Source organism: Mastigoproctus giganteus, chromosome 4 (assembly GCF_048544385.1).
Source record: "Mastigoproctus giganteus isolate SK-2022 chromosome 4, ASM4854438v1, whole genome shotgun sequence".
NCBI lineage: Eukaryota > Metazoa > Arthropoda > Arachnida > Uropygi > Thelyphonidae > Mastigoproctus > Mastigoproctus giganteus.
The window spans coordinates 21584276-21602166 of record NC_143578.1 but is presented as its reverse complement, the minus strand read 5'-3'; the positions used below and the strand labels follow the sequence as shown (position 1 = coordinate 21602166).

The window sequence follows — 17891 nt, the reverse complement described above, 5'->3', positions numbered from 1 at the left end:
ATGAAATGGCTACAAATAGCTCTCTGAAAAGATTTTGTGAAGAAATGGTAGAAATTAACTCTCAAGAAAAGTGGAAAGTCAGTCTTTTGAGAGCCAGTGGTTGAAAAGACAGGACTTCAGAAAGAGAAAAATATATATATAGAGAGAGAGGGAGAAAAATAGAGAGAGAGAAATAAACAGTTTTACTTGAATTGGTCTATATGAACCAAAACAGTATAGACAATGTACTTTTTCTGGGTTGTCTGCTATCCATTCTTAACAATTTGGGAAAGTTTTCTGTTTGCAATTATACTAGAAAAATCTGTAACCAGTGATTGCCAACCCTATAATAATAATAATATAAAAAGTAGTATCATTTTGTTATCTTATTCAAAAACATTTAAAAGACATAACATTTTGTGCATGTAATGGGTAAAAATGGATATCATTTCTCCTTATTGCATACAAATTGAGTGGTGAGAAAGGAGCAAAAAAAGAAAGCAATTTTTGAAGGAATTAAGTGCATTACCATAAACATATAGTTCAGAGTTTAAAAGTGTAATCATTATAAATGTCAATGATCCCTCTGAAAAGGTGAAACCAGCTCTCTCAATTCTATTTGTTTTCATATAAGCATTATTTCATTACTCTTAGGTACATAACTGAACATTTAACTCACAGGAGGTGAAGTTGGAAGAAAAAGTGGGTTCTGTATTCTCATCATCCATGATGTATTACCAGTAGGCCTTCTGATATGTATTTCTGCCCAACCAGTACACCAACAACTGCACATGCGACTTCCAGGTTTTGGAGAAGGTTTGGAGTGATCTTGAGAACCTGTAAATTTCAATTTTAATTACCTTGATTAGCTAATTTTAAAATCTTTTGGGTTTTCTTTATAATAAAATGGATTGCTCCATTTCAATTTGAAATTTCAGGTGTTACCTGTTGGAAATGAAATAATTTGCAAAGGGTATGCTAAAAAAATTAAGTGCACCTGTATGAACAAAATATTTCCCATGAAGGGGGGGGGGGGGGGGGGGAAGAAAAGAAATCTGAAATGGGCATGGCAGTATGCAAGTATAAAATTACTCGAACACACTTAACCGTTCAAATTGCATGCATATAACAGAATTCTAAATCAAATTATTAATATTTAATATTTGCCAGGGGCATTTTTTTGTAAAACCAAAAAAATGTCCCTGGCAAACTAGGGAAAAAAAAAGAAAAAAAGAAAATGGTAATTGAAGAACAATCTTAAAGGCAACAAGACTGACAAATGCACACTACCATATTGACCCATATAATTTAGAACCCCTTCATTTTTGTCAGCGCCTGGCCTGCTCTCAGTGGAAAATTCCACCGAACAGGATCTTTCTAAAAGGATATTCATGACCATAAGCAATATTACACCAGTGCAGGACAAGTCCATATATTTGAAAATCAGAAAGAATCTGACTAGCCAAAAAGAAAAGAAAACTGTAACTGAAGGACTTCCTAAAGGGCAACAAAACTGACAAGGGCACACTGCCACAACGATTCATATTTACTACTCCACTGTTAGTGAAAAACACCATAAAGAAAGCTGTTGTTAAATGGCTAGTCACAATCAGAAGTAACACAATCAAAAACTTTAAAGATCTTTCTGACAGACTCAAATCGATTCCAGCATAACACAGGAGGCATACTGGCTTCAATGTTAAATCAACATGTACCAGCATTCCTCACAGATGCCATTACTTACTTTGCATGGAGTCTAACTCAAAAGCCACAAAATTGGCTACCCTATGCTTCTTTCTAAAGACGATATATTAGATCTAACAGCAGGGCATTTGATTTCCAGGAGTAATTTTACATCTAAAAGAAGTGGATCAGCATGGAAAAATCACTGTGCCCACATCCTGCTGAAATTTTTCATGACGGTTGAGTTTGTTGCCCTATCCAAATCCTCCATGCATTCCTAAGATGTGGATCAATTTGTAAATGAAATTTACATGATCTGGAGCCACAGCAGACAATTCTTGAAGAATTTTACTGCTTTTTTTTCACACCAATATCATGTCTGTTTCTCTGTAAATGAACACAATAAGTCTATCCCCTTCAAATATACTTAAATTAGGAAATAAGCCCAATGAATACCTCTGAATTTTCGCAGCTTTTGGAATCTCTTACAATTGTGGGTTAAATTACAACTGGGTTGTTCGGTTTTTACACTGATGGGTGCCTTCCCTACCACCAAAAAAAAAAACCCCACTGAATTGACAGTCTGGAAGATGGAATTATATTACTAAGAAGTAACAACATCCTTCGCTTAGAAGAAATATTACTTATTAGGGCAGTACCAAAGCAACCGAACAACGTTAATCTCTCATAATGTGAGAGATTAATGTCATGAAGACTAACTTAACCTAACAAGCCACTGCTTGTTCTGTTTACCAATCTCTTTATTCAGCACTGCAAACTACATTTTTAGTGATTTTGGTAAAGTTAATAAGATAAACAAGAAAAGAAACATAACAAAGCAAATGAAAGTGCAGATCTCTGCATAGTTCATTCCATTCTTGGGGATGTTCTTATTAAAATTACAAGCAACAACACAATATCCACAAGATACATAGGGATATTTTTCATTTCTTAAATCAGTCCACCAGTGTCAAGCTTGGCACAGTCACAGGCATGACCTCAAACTCTGCAACACTGAACATATACTCAAGAGCTGTGGATATCTCAAGCAGTTCTACAGAAGGATAATTAAGAGCACCAACTAGCTCAAAACCTCATCCTCCACACATCTGAGAAGACAGAAGATACTTGTGGATGTTGAACTTTTTTGTATATTGTAATTTCTGAGAAATACTTAAGAAAAGTTTTTCCAAAGAACAAAATTACATAATTTTTTTTTAAGTGAATAAAAAAGTTAGTTCAGTAAGTCTGGAATTGAACTATGAATGGGTGCAAACAAGTTGATTCATATGCTTGGACTAATTGGAAGAAAGATAAAATTACTGATGCTAATCCAGAAGAATTTTCATGCTCATGGAAATATCTAAAGAAAAGGAATGCAAAAGAAACTGAAATGTGCAAGAGGAGCAGAGTAAGATTGTATTACAGGTCTCTTCTTTTGGATACAGCAGAAAAGTTTTACAGAAGTCCCCGGGGAATTACCCTAGATGTGAGAATAATATTCTATGGTAGGACAATTTGGAATTTACATAATCAATTGTTTAGTTGTTGTTATTTGGTTTTTAGGAGCATTAGCAACTAAAGCCATATTACTCCGGGGATATGCGGTGGTTATTCTCTGACCTTTCCGCATCCTCCGTATTTGGTGGTCAGGGGCTCAAATCAATTGTTTAGAAGAAACACAACACTGAGAGTGAAAGAAAGAAAAAAAGAAAAGTAGGTTCCTTGATGTTGTGAAATCAATATTTGTCATATGCTTAGGCCAAGAAAACTTTAAACTCAGGGTCATCTCCAATAAAATGGTGTGTTCTTGTGAAGAAATCTAAATCCCAATGACTGTGAGCATGGAAGCAGTTTTCTTTTTTAATAATACAAATAAGATTACAAAATACTTATTCATAGGGTAAAAACCTTAACACATGCAATTCTGTTAAATCAGTTGAAATTCTATTATCCTAATTTAATTCAAAATATAAAATGTTATAAGAAGTTCAAAAGATTCTGTTAAAATCACCTTTATTCTACTAACTCAATTCCTAAATCCTTTTAAATTCTTTAGAGAATTAAGAATGTATTTCCTACGTTACTTCCACATCATAAATGGTATATAATAATTCCTTCTTGTTGTACTGCACTTGTTTTTGTGAGGGAAAAAAAAAGATGTAGAAGAGAACATATTACTTGAATCTCTGATTTTCATATGCTTTCTTAATCAGTAGTATTTAGTACTTCTCGTTCACAAGAAAACTAGGGGTATCATAAGATTTTAAACGATTTTCAGTTTCAAATTCTAGGATTTTACTGTTTATTCAAGTTGAACATAAAAATTAATTAATTGATAAAGAAAAGGATTTTTAAAAGAACATAGCTCATTTTACAAACTGATATTTTATTAAATTTTGTAAATTCACAAAATAAAGAAATTTAGAAACAGAATATAAAGTAGCATCTGATTAGCTGAGGAAGTGTGGGGGGGGGATAACTGGGTTATGGATTAACTGGGAATTTCAAGGCCTATGGAAATAGTCCAACTAAGTTGAATAATGAAAAGAAATATGCAGAATGTATTGTTTGCAGTATTGGTTCTTTATTGTTAATTAATTAATTAACATCAAGAACACTTACATAAAGTGGACAGAATGTGTGAAATAAACTGGGATATCATCCCTGTAAACAAACTATAAGTGGAGCTGGAGCTGCAAGCTCCAGCTCCAGTTATAGTTTGTTTACATTTTCCTATGTTCCTCTACACAGGCCACTGAATTCTCAGAAGCCTCATATCTATCTTTGCTTTCTGCCCACCACTAGTCAAATTTCAGTAATACATAATATATCAATTTTACTAATGCAGTTAATTTTAACATTCTTCTCTCTGTTTTTAATATGCAACTGTTCTGTAATGTTAAAGTGGAAAACGAGACATTCCTGCTGAACAAAAATTTAAGCTCATCAATAAAATGAATAGTGCTAAAAGTGTTAACTTTAAGATCTCTACTCAACTACACAGATCAACATGGAGGCTTTGCACCTGCTGACAAGGCAACGCTTTGAAATTTATGTAGGGGGGGGAAGTATCCAAGGGTTCATTATCCGAGTCTCCCAGCAGTTACAAGGTTGCAAATAATACATTAAAAAATATGAAAAATATAATATTATCTACTGTAACATGGAGGATTTTTGGAAAATATTTAATATTTTTCACAGTATAAAAATTATTGGAGACGCTTATAAAGAAATTTCATGTAGATTAATGAATAGCTTACGGAAAAAGTTAACCAGATGCAGCTGTTTGTGAATATGAAGAATGCAATTTGACAGGGTTACAAAATGAAATTGTAAGTCTCACAAAAGAAGCGGGATTCCACGAAGTTGATGATCTGGCCCCAGGGGCTCACATCTGGTGAGTGTGGGCTTGGCACACCCAGGGTCTTGAGCTGGATATCATCATTCTTCTCTTTTTTCGTGATTCTCTCTCTCTCTCTCTCTCTCTCTCTCTCTCTCTCTCTCTCTGTGTCTCTCTCTCAGGGGTAACTCAATTTTTTTTTTTTTTTTTTTTTTTGGCTGGTGCAGCAAAAGCCTCAGGCTTTCTTGCACCATAAGGCTAATAATAATAATAATAATAAAAATGCAGATGTTGCAAATGAGGAGCTAGCAGAATAGACCAACTACCACAGAAGAAACAGAAAACGATGATGTGATGGAATCACCAAAGGATAAAGATTTGAAAATGAAAGTATTAAAGGAAGCCTTTGAGAAAATTAACTACGTGCTTGAATATTTTTGTGAGAATAATCCTCTTCATGACTGTGCAGCAAAAGTTAAGCAAGAAGTTAAAGACATAACTAAATTCTATGACACAATTTCATCTGAAAAAATACAGCAAAAAAAAAAAATAACAATTAACTCTGGATTAATAAAACCGAAAAATAGGTCACTTCAATAAACTTACTTAACCCTACTGTTCAACATATTATAATAAAAAATGTCTAATAAAATAATTGTCTCGTTTTTCAGTTCCTTCAATTCATTTTTTACTATGCAAAAGTACATAAATACACATTACAAAAATTTGGTTCCAGTTTTAAGTGGAATTTTCTGTAACTAATTATCCTCGGATAACAAGGATCCCCTGTAGTATGATCTGCAGGGAGGCCAACCAATGAAAAAGCAAACTACATTTTCCTTTTTTCAAAAATTAAAAGTATGTATTATTCCATTACAAGGGCCCAGGCGAAGAAGATGGAAGTGGCGGAGATGAGAATGCTAAGATGGATGTGTGGTGTGACGAGGAAGGACAGGTTAAGAAATGACTACATTAGAGGTACGGTTAAGGTGGGGGCCTCTGAGTAAAAAAATACAGGAATCTAGGTTGAGGTGGCTTGGTCAGGTGGACGAAGAAGTGAGGAGTATGTAGGGAAGAGGTGTGAAAAGCTGGAGGTGATAGGGAAGAGGAAGAGGGGTAGACCTAAGCTGAAATGGAAGGATAAGGTGGCAGAGGATTTGAAAAAGAGAGGATGGAGGAGATAGGAAGCCCTGGTTAGAAAGGAATGGAGGAAGAGAATTAAAGAAGGGAATGCCAACCCCATATGAACGGGGGAAGAAGAAGAAGATTAAATTAATGTCAGTCTTCTAATGCAGTAGTATATATTTATAAATATGATTACAATATGTATGCAAATAAATCCATTTTTGTCAGCTTTATGAGCCCTATCCCCTTCCCATTTTGCAAATTACTGGGGGGTTTGATTATTTGTGCAAATTTATTTCCATTTCCCAACCATTCTGGATAATCAAGATTCTATTGTATTACATATGGTTTGAACATGGCCAGATATAAAATTTTCCTATGGTCAAGTTAACTTACTCTTAAGAAATGGCCAATAGGAAGAGTCAAAAAGTACAGCACAGGTGTGGCATGAAACTGAATAGTGTAGTATAGTCTATTGATCAATTAAATTTATTGGCCTTATTAGTTTTCATTGTTAATTGATTGAATTACGTTTGAATGGAAATCATGCCCCAGAGAAGAGCAGCAAAGCAACGTGCAAAAAGTGGTGGGAGTGCTGTGACTCAGGAGAGAGCTGAAGGGGGTGATTCTCCAGTGCATCGCAGCCTAAAGGAGTGTGCAGCTTGTGAGGTGTTTGCGGAACTTTCTGGAACGGGACATGATCTGGCTGGGGAGGATGTCTTGGCGTGTGCTGGGTGCGGGGAGCGTCGAGAAATTGGGCAGTAGCTCAGTGTTCTGATGGGCATCTGTGGGAGTTTGACGAGTGGGGTGGATGCCCTCGAGGGAGTTGAAATGGGGGTCCCTTCATGCTCTTGGCTGCTCAACTCAATGTTGCCTGATACACAGGGCTCACTCTGTGCATCAAGCAGTGCAGCGGCAGTCTTCAGGGCGGAGTGTGCGGGTCCCACAGGAGCTGGTTATTGTTGGTGACTGTTGTCGGGGATATGGGAGGTGTGTTGTGCGGGAGGGATGCGTAGAGCAGGACCGGGGTTTGCCTGCCACGGGCAAAAGTAGATGACGTTAAACATAAAAAAGGCACATGGGTTTATGGGATCTGTCCAGTTGTATTAGGGGAGGCGATGGAGGAACTAGGCAGGCCCTTGGCCATGGTTGTGAGAGCGTCCTTGGACTGAAGGGAGGTCCCCACAGACTGGAGCTGTGTAAATGTGTCCCAAGTTCACAGAGGGGGATCTAAGAGTGATGTGAGTAATTACAGACCAGTTGGTTTGACTTCTGTTCTGGGTGAATTGGTGGAGTCACTGGTTAAAGACACTTAGGGTGGTAGAAAATGAGGTCTAACATAAAAAGGTACTACAATTTGGGTGGTGGAGAATGAAAGGGACCTGGGAGTGATTGTGCAGTCAGATATGGGGTTTTCTGAGCAATGCAGATGGGCTGCACGGTTCATGGGGTATTGTCAGTGATATGCAGGAGTTTTGCTAGGGGAGGAGGAGATGTTTTCCCTTTGTAAATCGTATTTAAATGGAAATCATGCCCCAATTTAAACGGAAATCAGGCCATGCCTTGAGTACTGTGTACAGGTCTGGAGGCCCCATTTTGAGAAGGGGTGGATTTGCTTGGGCGTGTACAGGGAGGGGCAACGAAGGGGGGGGTCCTCATGCCAGGAAGGGATTGGGTTCTGCAGGTTGCAGCGGCTGGGGACTGGGTGCTTGCGAAGTGGTCTGACTGAGGTGTGTAGGGCCTTAAATGGGGTGAGCACGCTGGATTCTGATGGGATTCTTCCACTTGCTTGGATTGCAAACCTGAGAGGACGTAGATTCGGATTGGGGAGGGACAGTTGTGGAATAGATGAGCGGAAATTTGTCTTTGGCTGGCGATTGGTTAATTGCTGGAACAAGCTTCCATCTGTATCACAAGTTAGCCCATCATTTCATGGTCTACTGATAAATGGCATAGACTAATAACCATACCTACAAACTTTCAGAAATTTAAAATTAGACTTTTAATAGATTTAACATTAACTGAAACATTCTGAAAATGAGTCTTGGTACTGTCTGAATAGTTGTCCCAGAATTTTTCCCATTAATGGAATTAATTAATGTATGTCACTGCAGCGGGTAAATTACACATGTTAACATGGAATGTGGTAAACTGGATTTTAAAGTTCTTTGCTTCTATTATTTATTTTTATTATTTTAAATTTCTTCCTTCTGTTCAATTACATAGGACAAGTAGAAGGTCTGAAATCTGGAAACCTTGAACCTGGTGATTACCAGTTTTTAGACAATAAATCGGAGCAGAGATAAATGAAAAAAGCAATGGCAGCATACTGTTTTTTTTTTTGTTTTGTTTTTTTGCCACTTTCTGTACATGATATTGTTTATTAATTTTATTAATTATATGATTTTATTCTTATTTATTCTTTTATCCAGATAGATCATCAGTAAAAATTTGGCAATAAGAAACTCAAGCATAGTGAAGTTCTTGAAGTGATTATCTGTAAAGCTATTTGGCAATGTTTTATTTGAAAAATAAAATAAGGGTATTTTCACCAGTGGTACAATAGAATCTGCATACAGAATAAAGGTAAATGATTTTAGATTTTCTTTTCTTTTCTTGCCCCTCCCCCAACACACAGAATGACATCAAAGCATCGACTTCCCTAATACCAACAGACACACACACACACACAAATAAGGGGTGGGGGAGGGGAAATTGTTCCAGTGAAGAAAATACATTATTATGAATTTATTCTCCAAATAAAACTATATTTAGTGAAGTTTAACAACTTTTACCACTTAGGTCAAAGTTGTGTTTCTGATCACAATTTGTCATCGATTAAGTTGCAAGACACTGATGACATCTCTGTATTTGTTTTTTACTGGTCTTTAATAACTGTGATTGACAAAGAAGGTGGTCTTTATTAATTTTCTGACAGAGGAGGAACCAATTAGCCAGTGTTTTAACTCATATTACTAGACTTTAACCAGCAGAAATGTGAATTCAATCAGCTGCTACCCCATCCACAAATTTATTTTATTTAGAAACAAATATTTATTAATATTAGTTTTTAATAATCTTTATTAAGTTTTTAGTAATATTTATATTGATTAAACCTTTATTGCAATCTGGGATATTAATTTCCCAGATAGTGACTGGAACTTGTGGGCTGGTCACACACACTAGCAAGGCTTTTGTGGATTTACTAGATTGTTTTCTACAGCAGCATGTTCGGAAGGCAACCACAGGGTGCAATACTCTATCTGATTATCAGTAGTGATTCTTCATGCATTAAGAATTTGCAGATAAAGGAGCCACTAGATGGCAGTGTTCACAATGTGCTGATGTGGGATTTCTCAAAGAGGTAACTACCATCAGGGGTAAAGGGAAGGGTTTTTGCTTTCGTAAAGGTGACTATGGGGGTCTGAGACAGTTTTTAAATTCTATACACTGGGACCAACTGACGATGTTACCAACAGCAAATTCTAAATGGGAAGCATTCAAAAAATTAATTTTCGAACTGTTAGGCTTTTCATACCAACTAAGAAATACCGTTCAAGGTAAGGTTTAAGCCTAAATGGATGTCAGATGACAAAGGATGCAAAGAAAAACAGAAAAGACTTCTTTACTTATGTAAACTCTAGAAGAAGTTTTTTTGTTTGTTATTTGGTTTTTAGGAGCATTGGCAACTAAGGCCATATTGCTCCAGGATATGCGGTGGTCATTCCCTGACCTTTTCGCATCCTCCGTATTTGGTGGTCACGGGCTCGAACCCCAGTCTAATCAAGAAGCGCACTGCTGCTCCTTCCCACCTGGCTATGGAGGCACCACTCTAGAAGGAAGGGAATCAATCAGATTGGTCCACTTGATATCGATGGTTCAACTGTTGATGATCCTGCTCAGGTAGCTAACAAACTGAATGAGTATTTTACATCAACATTTACACATGAGGAGTTATTCAGGGAGGGGAATGCCAGAGGTGTATTAAACTCTAACGGTGAACTAAATGATTTTGTAATAACTAAGAGCAAAGTATAGCAGAAATTGTTGAAAATAAACATAAAACACTTGGGGTAGATGGGATCTATCCAGTTATATTAAAGGAGGCAGCAAAGGAAGTAAGCAAACCCTTAGCCATAATTATGAGAGCTTCCTTAGAATCAGAGGAGGTACCCATGGACTGGAGATGTGCAAATGTAACTCCAATTCACAAAGGAAGATCAAAGGGTGACACAAGTAATTGCAGACCTGTTAGTTTAACTTCTGTTCCAGGGAAATTAATGGAGGCACTGGTTAAAGAAGCACTGCAGGATCATCTAGACAAGATTTCATTTATAGTTCAGACACAGCATGGATTTGTTAAGGGGAAGTCTTGTGTGACCAATTTGATTAGATACTATGATGTGGTCACAAATGGACTAGATGCAAAAAATAATTCTGATATCATATACTTGGATCTTAGGAAGACTTTTGATATTGTTGCACATGGAAGACAGCTATACAAATTCGAGCAGTGTAGCATTAAGGGCAAGTTGCTGCTATGGAGGAAGGGATGGTTGAATGGGAGAAGACAGAGTGGTAATCAATGGACACTGCTCTTTGTGGATTAAGTCATTAGTGGAGTCCCCCAGGGTTCAGTGTTGTTTCCATTGTTGTTTTCTGTATTTATTAATGATACTGATGAAGGTATATCAGGCTTAATGTCTAAGTTTGCAGATGATACGAAGGTTGGCAGGGTCATTAATGACACTAATGACAGTATGCTACTGCAAGAGGTTGAAGAAAAGTTGAGCAGATGGGCTGAGAGGTGGTAACTGAAGTTCAATATCGACAAATGTAAAGGGTGGTAGAGAATGAAAAGGACCCAGGAGGTATGTGCAGTCAGATGTGAAATTTTCTGAGCAGTGCAGGTCTGCAAAAGTGGTTCGTAGTGTCTTGTCAATAATATAGAGGAATTTTTTTTAGCAGGGATAAAGAGGTGATTATCCCCTTGTATAAGGCAATGGTTAGGCCACACCTTCAGTACTGTATACAGGTCGGGAGGCCTCATTTTAAGAAGGATGTAGAGCTGCTGGAACGAGTACAGAGAAGGGCAACAAGATTAGTTAACGAAGCAAAGGGTTGCTCTTATTAAGAAAGGCTTAAGTTTTGCAAATTACAGTGTCTGGAGACTAGGTACCTGCAAGGTGATCTGATTGAAGCATTTGAATGGTTTCAAATGCTTCAATCAGAATGGTTTCAAGCTCAATGCTGATGGGATTCTTCCTACTGCACAGATTAATCACCTGAGGGAACGTAAATTCAAACTGAGGAAAGGTAGTTGCAGAATAGATGTGCAGAAATTTGCCTTTAGCCAGTGGGTGTATGATTGCTGGAACAAACTTCCATCTGTAGTTTAGAAGTTGACAGCTTAAATAAATTCCAGGCAGAACTAGACAAACATTTGGAACGAATGGATGGCTGAAATGGGAAGGTGGTTTTTTTTGGCTAATGCTGTATAAGCTTACTTTCTTGCATCATATACCTATACTAATGCTAATGCTTTCTAAAACAAGGAAGAGTATCACTCCTAAGCTAAATGGTTTGCATTGTACTGATAAAGAAAAATAGCAAAACAAAGTTTGCTAGATGGCTAACTGAACAGTCACAGAAAACTTTTTTTTTTTCAGGTGGTTTATTATGATACATTTATTGCTTTTATCATTTTATTAATGTCACATATCACTTTAATATTTCAGCAAGTTTTAAAATATATACTACATGCAAGCATGTACTACATATTATAGACATCCATACATAGCTGAGGAGAACTTTGTTCCCAATGCAGATCCATCCCATGTTTAAAGTAGGGTGTTGTATACAGAATACTAGAAGACTAAGAACGATTTTTTTTTTCATATCACAAACTCCATACTTCTTAAACTGATATTTCGACCTGTACTGACTATTGCAAAATTCACCCAAATTTGGCTTTTAAGCATAAACTGGAAAAGTATGTTTGTAATTGAAATAAATAAATAAATATACAAATAATATATTTTAAAATAACATATCTGCATATTTGAAAAATTAAGAATTTCTTGAAAATTTAAAAATCTAAATTATAATCTAAAAATTGGAGGAAAAGATATATAATTATCATAAAAGTTCAACTAATTCAGAAGAGCTGACAGATGTGATAATGTAAGCCTATATAAAATAAACTTTTATGACAGTATTATAAAAAAACAAGCCTCATTAAGAGACTACCCACACACTATACATAAGAACTAAATTTCTTTGTCTTTGAATTCTTTTTTTCATATACTGCAGACTTAGTCTTCACTTCTCTTTATAATCCTCCAATCCAAAAAAAGAAAGAAATTGTGTTATGCATACTGTAAAAGGCTAAAAAAAAATCCAAAGAATATCAAATGCAACTATATAGTAAAGAAGAGAAATGAAATATAATTCTATATAGATTATTTAATAAATATAAAAACATAAAAAATAACTGTTTGCTTTGCACTTTTGAAGAGTGCACATCATTTTGCAAGTATAGTGTCATGTGCATACAATTTGCTGTATGGTTGATGTGTTGTTTTCTTCATATTACAAATTGAAGTGGTATATTTTCTACTGAAACAAAATATTTAATCTTATAATTTCATTCCATTCATTTCAGACAAAGTAGAACATGATTTCTGTTACAATTAGTTTACAATAAAATTTTGTTATAATGAATAAAATACAGATAACACCATCCATGGATTGGCCCTCACCTTAAAACTTTCAAGTAATCTAATCTCAGTAATCAGATGAAGAATCTTCCTGTGAACTTCTAGTCTCCATTTTATCTCAGCACTTCTACTCTGTTCTTTTTTTTTTTTTTTTTTGAAGTGAACAGTCACATTCCAATGGGCTCAGTTGTTTCTATCATTGTCCTTTCTCATATTATCAGAATTTAGTTTTTCCTAGTTGTTTGAAGATAATTAAGCATGGCTGAGCACATGGGCACTGGCAGGATATTTTGCAAGGTGGTGCATGTGGGAATAAATATTTTGTTCACCAAATTTTCAAATACATGCAATATCTTAATTATTTCAAGTTTGACTGATTTACACGTACAGCCAAGTCAACGTTTCGTGATCGGTTCAATGTTTCAATAAATTAATGAAAATATTAAAAATTGTGCATTACTTCGAAATCCAAAGGTGGTTCACTTGCAACACCTTGCACCATGCTGCCAGTGCTCATGGCTGAAAAACATTTGTCATGTAACCAAATTTATTGATAAAGTCCATTTTAACTGCAGACATTTTTACAGTGTTGTTTGATCTTAGCAGCTATTTATCTCATAGTAGCTATGAAAAGTTTTAACTACTCATTCCCAATGTTCCAATTCTGTTAAAAATATCATTTTTACGGCAGTGAACCTTTAGACTAATTATTAGAATTAACTTACATTGTACCCAAAATGACTTACAATTCAGTTTGAGTAATTTTCTCATACCCCACCTTCTATTTTCTATTTTTCTTGACTTAATTATTGTCAAAGAGGATATGAAATGTTATCAAAGCAGAGTAAAGATGAGTAGATGGTGTCTTGTTACAAATTTACATTATTTTATTCTATTTTTAAGGAAAAATACTCTTCAATTTTGCTGTCATGAGATTTTACTACATATTTAAGAGGAGAAGGAGTTAATAAATATAAAAAGACATTCATAAACTAACCTGGTTGGATTTTATCTGGATCTTGTTCTTCATCTATATTTGTTTTAGTTCCTTTACTCTCAGAGGGTGATGGTTCTTTAGAAGGTGGTCTCCAACCATTATCCTTTTCTTGCCATGAATTTCTGATACATAAAATACTTTTTAAGTACAGGAAATTTACACTCATACAAATTTCAGTTTTCCAACGTATCAGATTAATAAGAGTTTAAGTTCAGGGTATTGAAAAACACTTCAGAAATCAAAATGCATTCATGCTTGCACAAACTTTTACCAATTAAAAATTTCTATCCACAAAATTATTTTGCAGTTTGAGATACTTTACATAATGCATTAATGATTTTTTAAAATATAAGCATACATTACTCATATTCTTTCCCTATAAATTCTGTAGCTATAAAGGGTGGCTAAATCTATGAACTGCCAAAAACTTTTAATTTAATTAACAATATTTAAATTAAAATTAAACTTATTATAAAAAAATAAACTAATCAACAAGTCAGCAACTTTATGAGATCTCAATGTTAAGATTGCATGGAATTAAAAAACTGCTACCCTAAAATTTGATCAGAATATTTTGTTTAAAAAAAATTTTTTTTATAATTTTTCCCCTGGTTAATCCTTTGAGAAGTATGTATACTTACATTTAAGGTTATTATTTAAAAAAGGCTTTATAAAGCACAAATTATCTTGAAATATTCTGGTTGCCTTATCTTGTCTGTGTTTCCAAATAATTTTAGACAGTTTAAAATAGATGTGGCAGGGCCAAAATACCTATAAAAACTGGAAGAGGATGAGTCATGCCTATTTAGCCTCAGCTGTTTAACTTGAGCTTATAAAAGCTGAAAATGAAGAAATTGTCTCTAAGTTAAATCTGGAGCAGACGAAATTGCAACACACAAAAAAAAAAATTATTTTTTTTAATTTAATTTTTTAATTTTTTTTAAAAATTTTATACATATTTTTTATTTTTAATTGATTTTTTGGCAATAATTTTGCTCCGGTGTTTGTAAACTAAGTCTAAATAAGAACAAAATTATTAAAAGCATTTATGTATAGAGATTTCATTGTTATGAAACTTCAAAACTCCACAAAGAAACTTGTTCCACAACCACCAGAAAATGCACATGATAAGACTACATAGTTTCTGAAAATTCTTCCATCTAAGATTTAAATATTTTACATCCACCATAAATATAAAATTTTGTATTAGTATCAATCAGGTCAAATGATGCAAGGAAGCAAACTTATTCCGAAAAAAAAGTAAAAAAAAAAAAAAAGTCAATCATAGTTTGCAATTTCAAAGAAAAAAAAAAAAAAATATCCAATTTCAATGATCAAAAACATGTTGCACAAAGGTGAAATATATGGGACCACCTTTTTCTTCTATTGCTTCACAAAATTTTATATTTGTGTGTCCTTGTTCGTTTTGCCTGCTAATATGAAAATACCACCCTCATTAATTCTGCATATTTCTTTAAGGGTCTTAAACACCTCTATCAGGTCACCCTTGAAGTACCTACTCTATAGGCTCTGCAGTGTAGGTCATCTACTTTCCTAAAAAGGACAAGCCTTAGCACTTCCAGCCAATCTAGTTGCATTTTGCTTCCACTATCCATTTTGAGAAACCTTGCCCTGCTTAATCAGTTTCAACTTCTTGAATATTCGCTACTAATTCCTTAAATGATGATTTCCAGTGGGGCAAAGACAACTTAGTTGATTTCAATCCTTCTAAAACTCAGTCTTGTCTTATATCTGGTAAAAAGGATTCTTCTGCTCCTATGCTTATCTTTGGTGGCACTCCGATTTCTAGGCAAAATGATATATCTCTTTTGGGGATTACCGTGACTTCTAATCTCTCTTGGCACAAGCACATTACAAATATTGCTTCCTCTGCATCTAAAAAACTTGGTTTTCTCTTTCGCTCTTGGCGTTCCTTTTCTTCCAAACAGCTGTTCACTCTGTACAAATTGCAAATCCGCCCTACCATGGAATATTGTTTCCACATCTGGGGCGGTGCCCCCAAAATGTCTCTCAGTCTTCTAGATTCCATTCAGAAGAGAGCAATTAGCTTAATTAATGACTCCTCTCTAACAGAGTCTCTCCACTCGCTGTCTCATAGACGTACTGTTTCTGCTGCATGCCTTTTCTACAGATACTTCCATGGGCACTGTTCATCTGAATTGGCTTCTATAATTCCCGCTCTTTCTTTCAAAACAGTCCGAACACGTGCCGCCACCAGCCAACATCCATTTACTGTCCAACTTCAAACTCACAGAACCAACTTTTCATCTTCCTCGTTTATTCATTCAACTGTCGTTTTTCTGGAACAACTTTCCTTCATACATATTTCCTGAACATTACAGTCTACAGAAGTTGAAGTCTAATGTCAAAAAATATCTTCTTTTGTCTTTTCAACCTCCAACTCAAGCACGGTACTAAGTACTATAGTTTCTAATAGTTCTCGTGTTTGGGGTTTTCATAAAAAAAAAAATTTATTGCTATTAGTTTAAGATCTAATCTTTTTTTGAGTCTAACATAGTGCCTAAAAAGCATTCATATACAGTGGATCCCTACTTTAGGATATTAATCCATTCCAGAGACACCAACGTATTGTGAAAATATCGTAATGTGAACCCAATAACACGTTTTGGTAATTCGTTCCAAGACTTCAGAAGATGAAATTTTCTCTATATAAACTAAGCAAATTATCCCTCTAAAAGGTGATTTTTATAATGGAAATTGTATTAGTTTTTTTTATAGAATATGGCTAACATGTTTACAAACACTGCTACTGGCTGAGAGGAAGGACTGAGGGTCCAGTCGGCGACCATCGTAAGTCCATCATAAAGTGAACTAAGTAGGCACCAGTTCACAAGATCTCTGATTAGTAGTATCAGCCGCTTTATAGAATCAAATTTCAAAAAACCAATTAAAATAATTAAAATATACTACACTCATCATTACCATATGTTCAGTTATAAGAATCAGTTTTGAATGCGTTTGTGATATTTTTCTAAAGCATATTTCTGGAGGTGACTACCATAAAACAATTACAGTTTCCAGTTTATTTAGGCTTTTCTGTTAGGGCAATCTTTCATAAATGGATAGTAAACTCGATCTTATTGCATTTGCGATAATATCAATAGCTGGAATTCTGTGGGTTTTTATGTTATTACAGTGAAATCTTCAATCATACAAAAAACATATATAAATTTTCAGAATCTTCTCTTCACTCCCATTTTTTAAGCTTTGTAAACCTGTTAGGCAGTATCTCACTTGTGCATATCATGTTAGTTGCAATTTGTGTATGCCGTGTTCTTCATTATTGACTGCTTATCTTTTTTCATTTTTAAATTTTACAACTTAAAAAAATGTCAGTGAAGAGAAATATTAATTAGTTAGTATGCACATATTATAATATGTATTAACTAAGAACTCTTTATTGCATACAAAAGGTACACGCTGTACACAATACCATCATGGCTACAAGCCAGGGGTTAAAGCTATGTATGTAAGCGTAAATTTATTTTTATTTTTTGAACCTGTGGAAAATATTCTTCCAATTTTCTCATATTTAATTTTGCTAATTGGCAAAAAAAAAAAAAAAAAAAACCCAATTACATTAGGGTCACCCAGAAATTTCTTTCATATACCCATATATGTATTGTGTCTGTAAATTGCATGTTCTCTGGTCAATTTGCCTGTTTTTCTAAACGAAAAACCCAGTTTCTGGGGAAAAAAAAAAAAAAGTCTGCGCAACTAGCACAGTGGTATCTACACCTGAGACCGACTAACTCAGCCATGGAGTGAAAAAAGCCCCATAAAAGTTCCTTGTGTCATCGACAGGATTCGAACCGGTGTGGAGAGGATGGTGACGATACCACTGTGCTACTCGTGCACTGTTAATTGGTAAGTTCATCGTCAGCCATTTTAAATCCACTGCAGGATGAAGGCCTCTCCAGCAACTTTCCAGTTCCTTCTGTTTTGTGCAATGGCCATCCATTTACTACCCACAAACTCATGAATTTCATCTATCCATCTCCGC

The 17891-nt window shown here is 35.1% G+C and overlaps 1 protein-coding gene across 2 annotated transcripts in view; it reads right to left on the bottom strand.

Moving 5' to 3' along the window:
- Positions 1-17891, bottom strand: part of gig (TSC complex subunit tuberin) — a 613633-nt gene that overhangs the window by 127809 nt on the left and 467933 nt on the right. For both annotated transcript variants that reach the window (XM_090372592.1, XM_090372593.1), the window contains exons 30-31: positions 13847-13968; positions 659-816 (exon numbers count right to left, since the gene is read on the bottom strand). In XM_090372592.1, coding sequence (XP_090228718.1) covers positions 659-816; positions 13847-13968 — 280 coding nt within the window. The remainder of the gene's footprint in view (positions 1-658; positions 817-13846; positions 13969-17891) is intronic.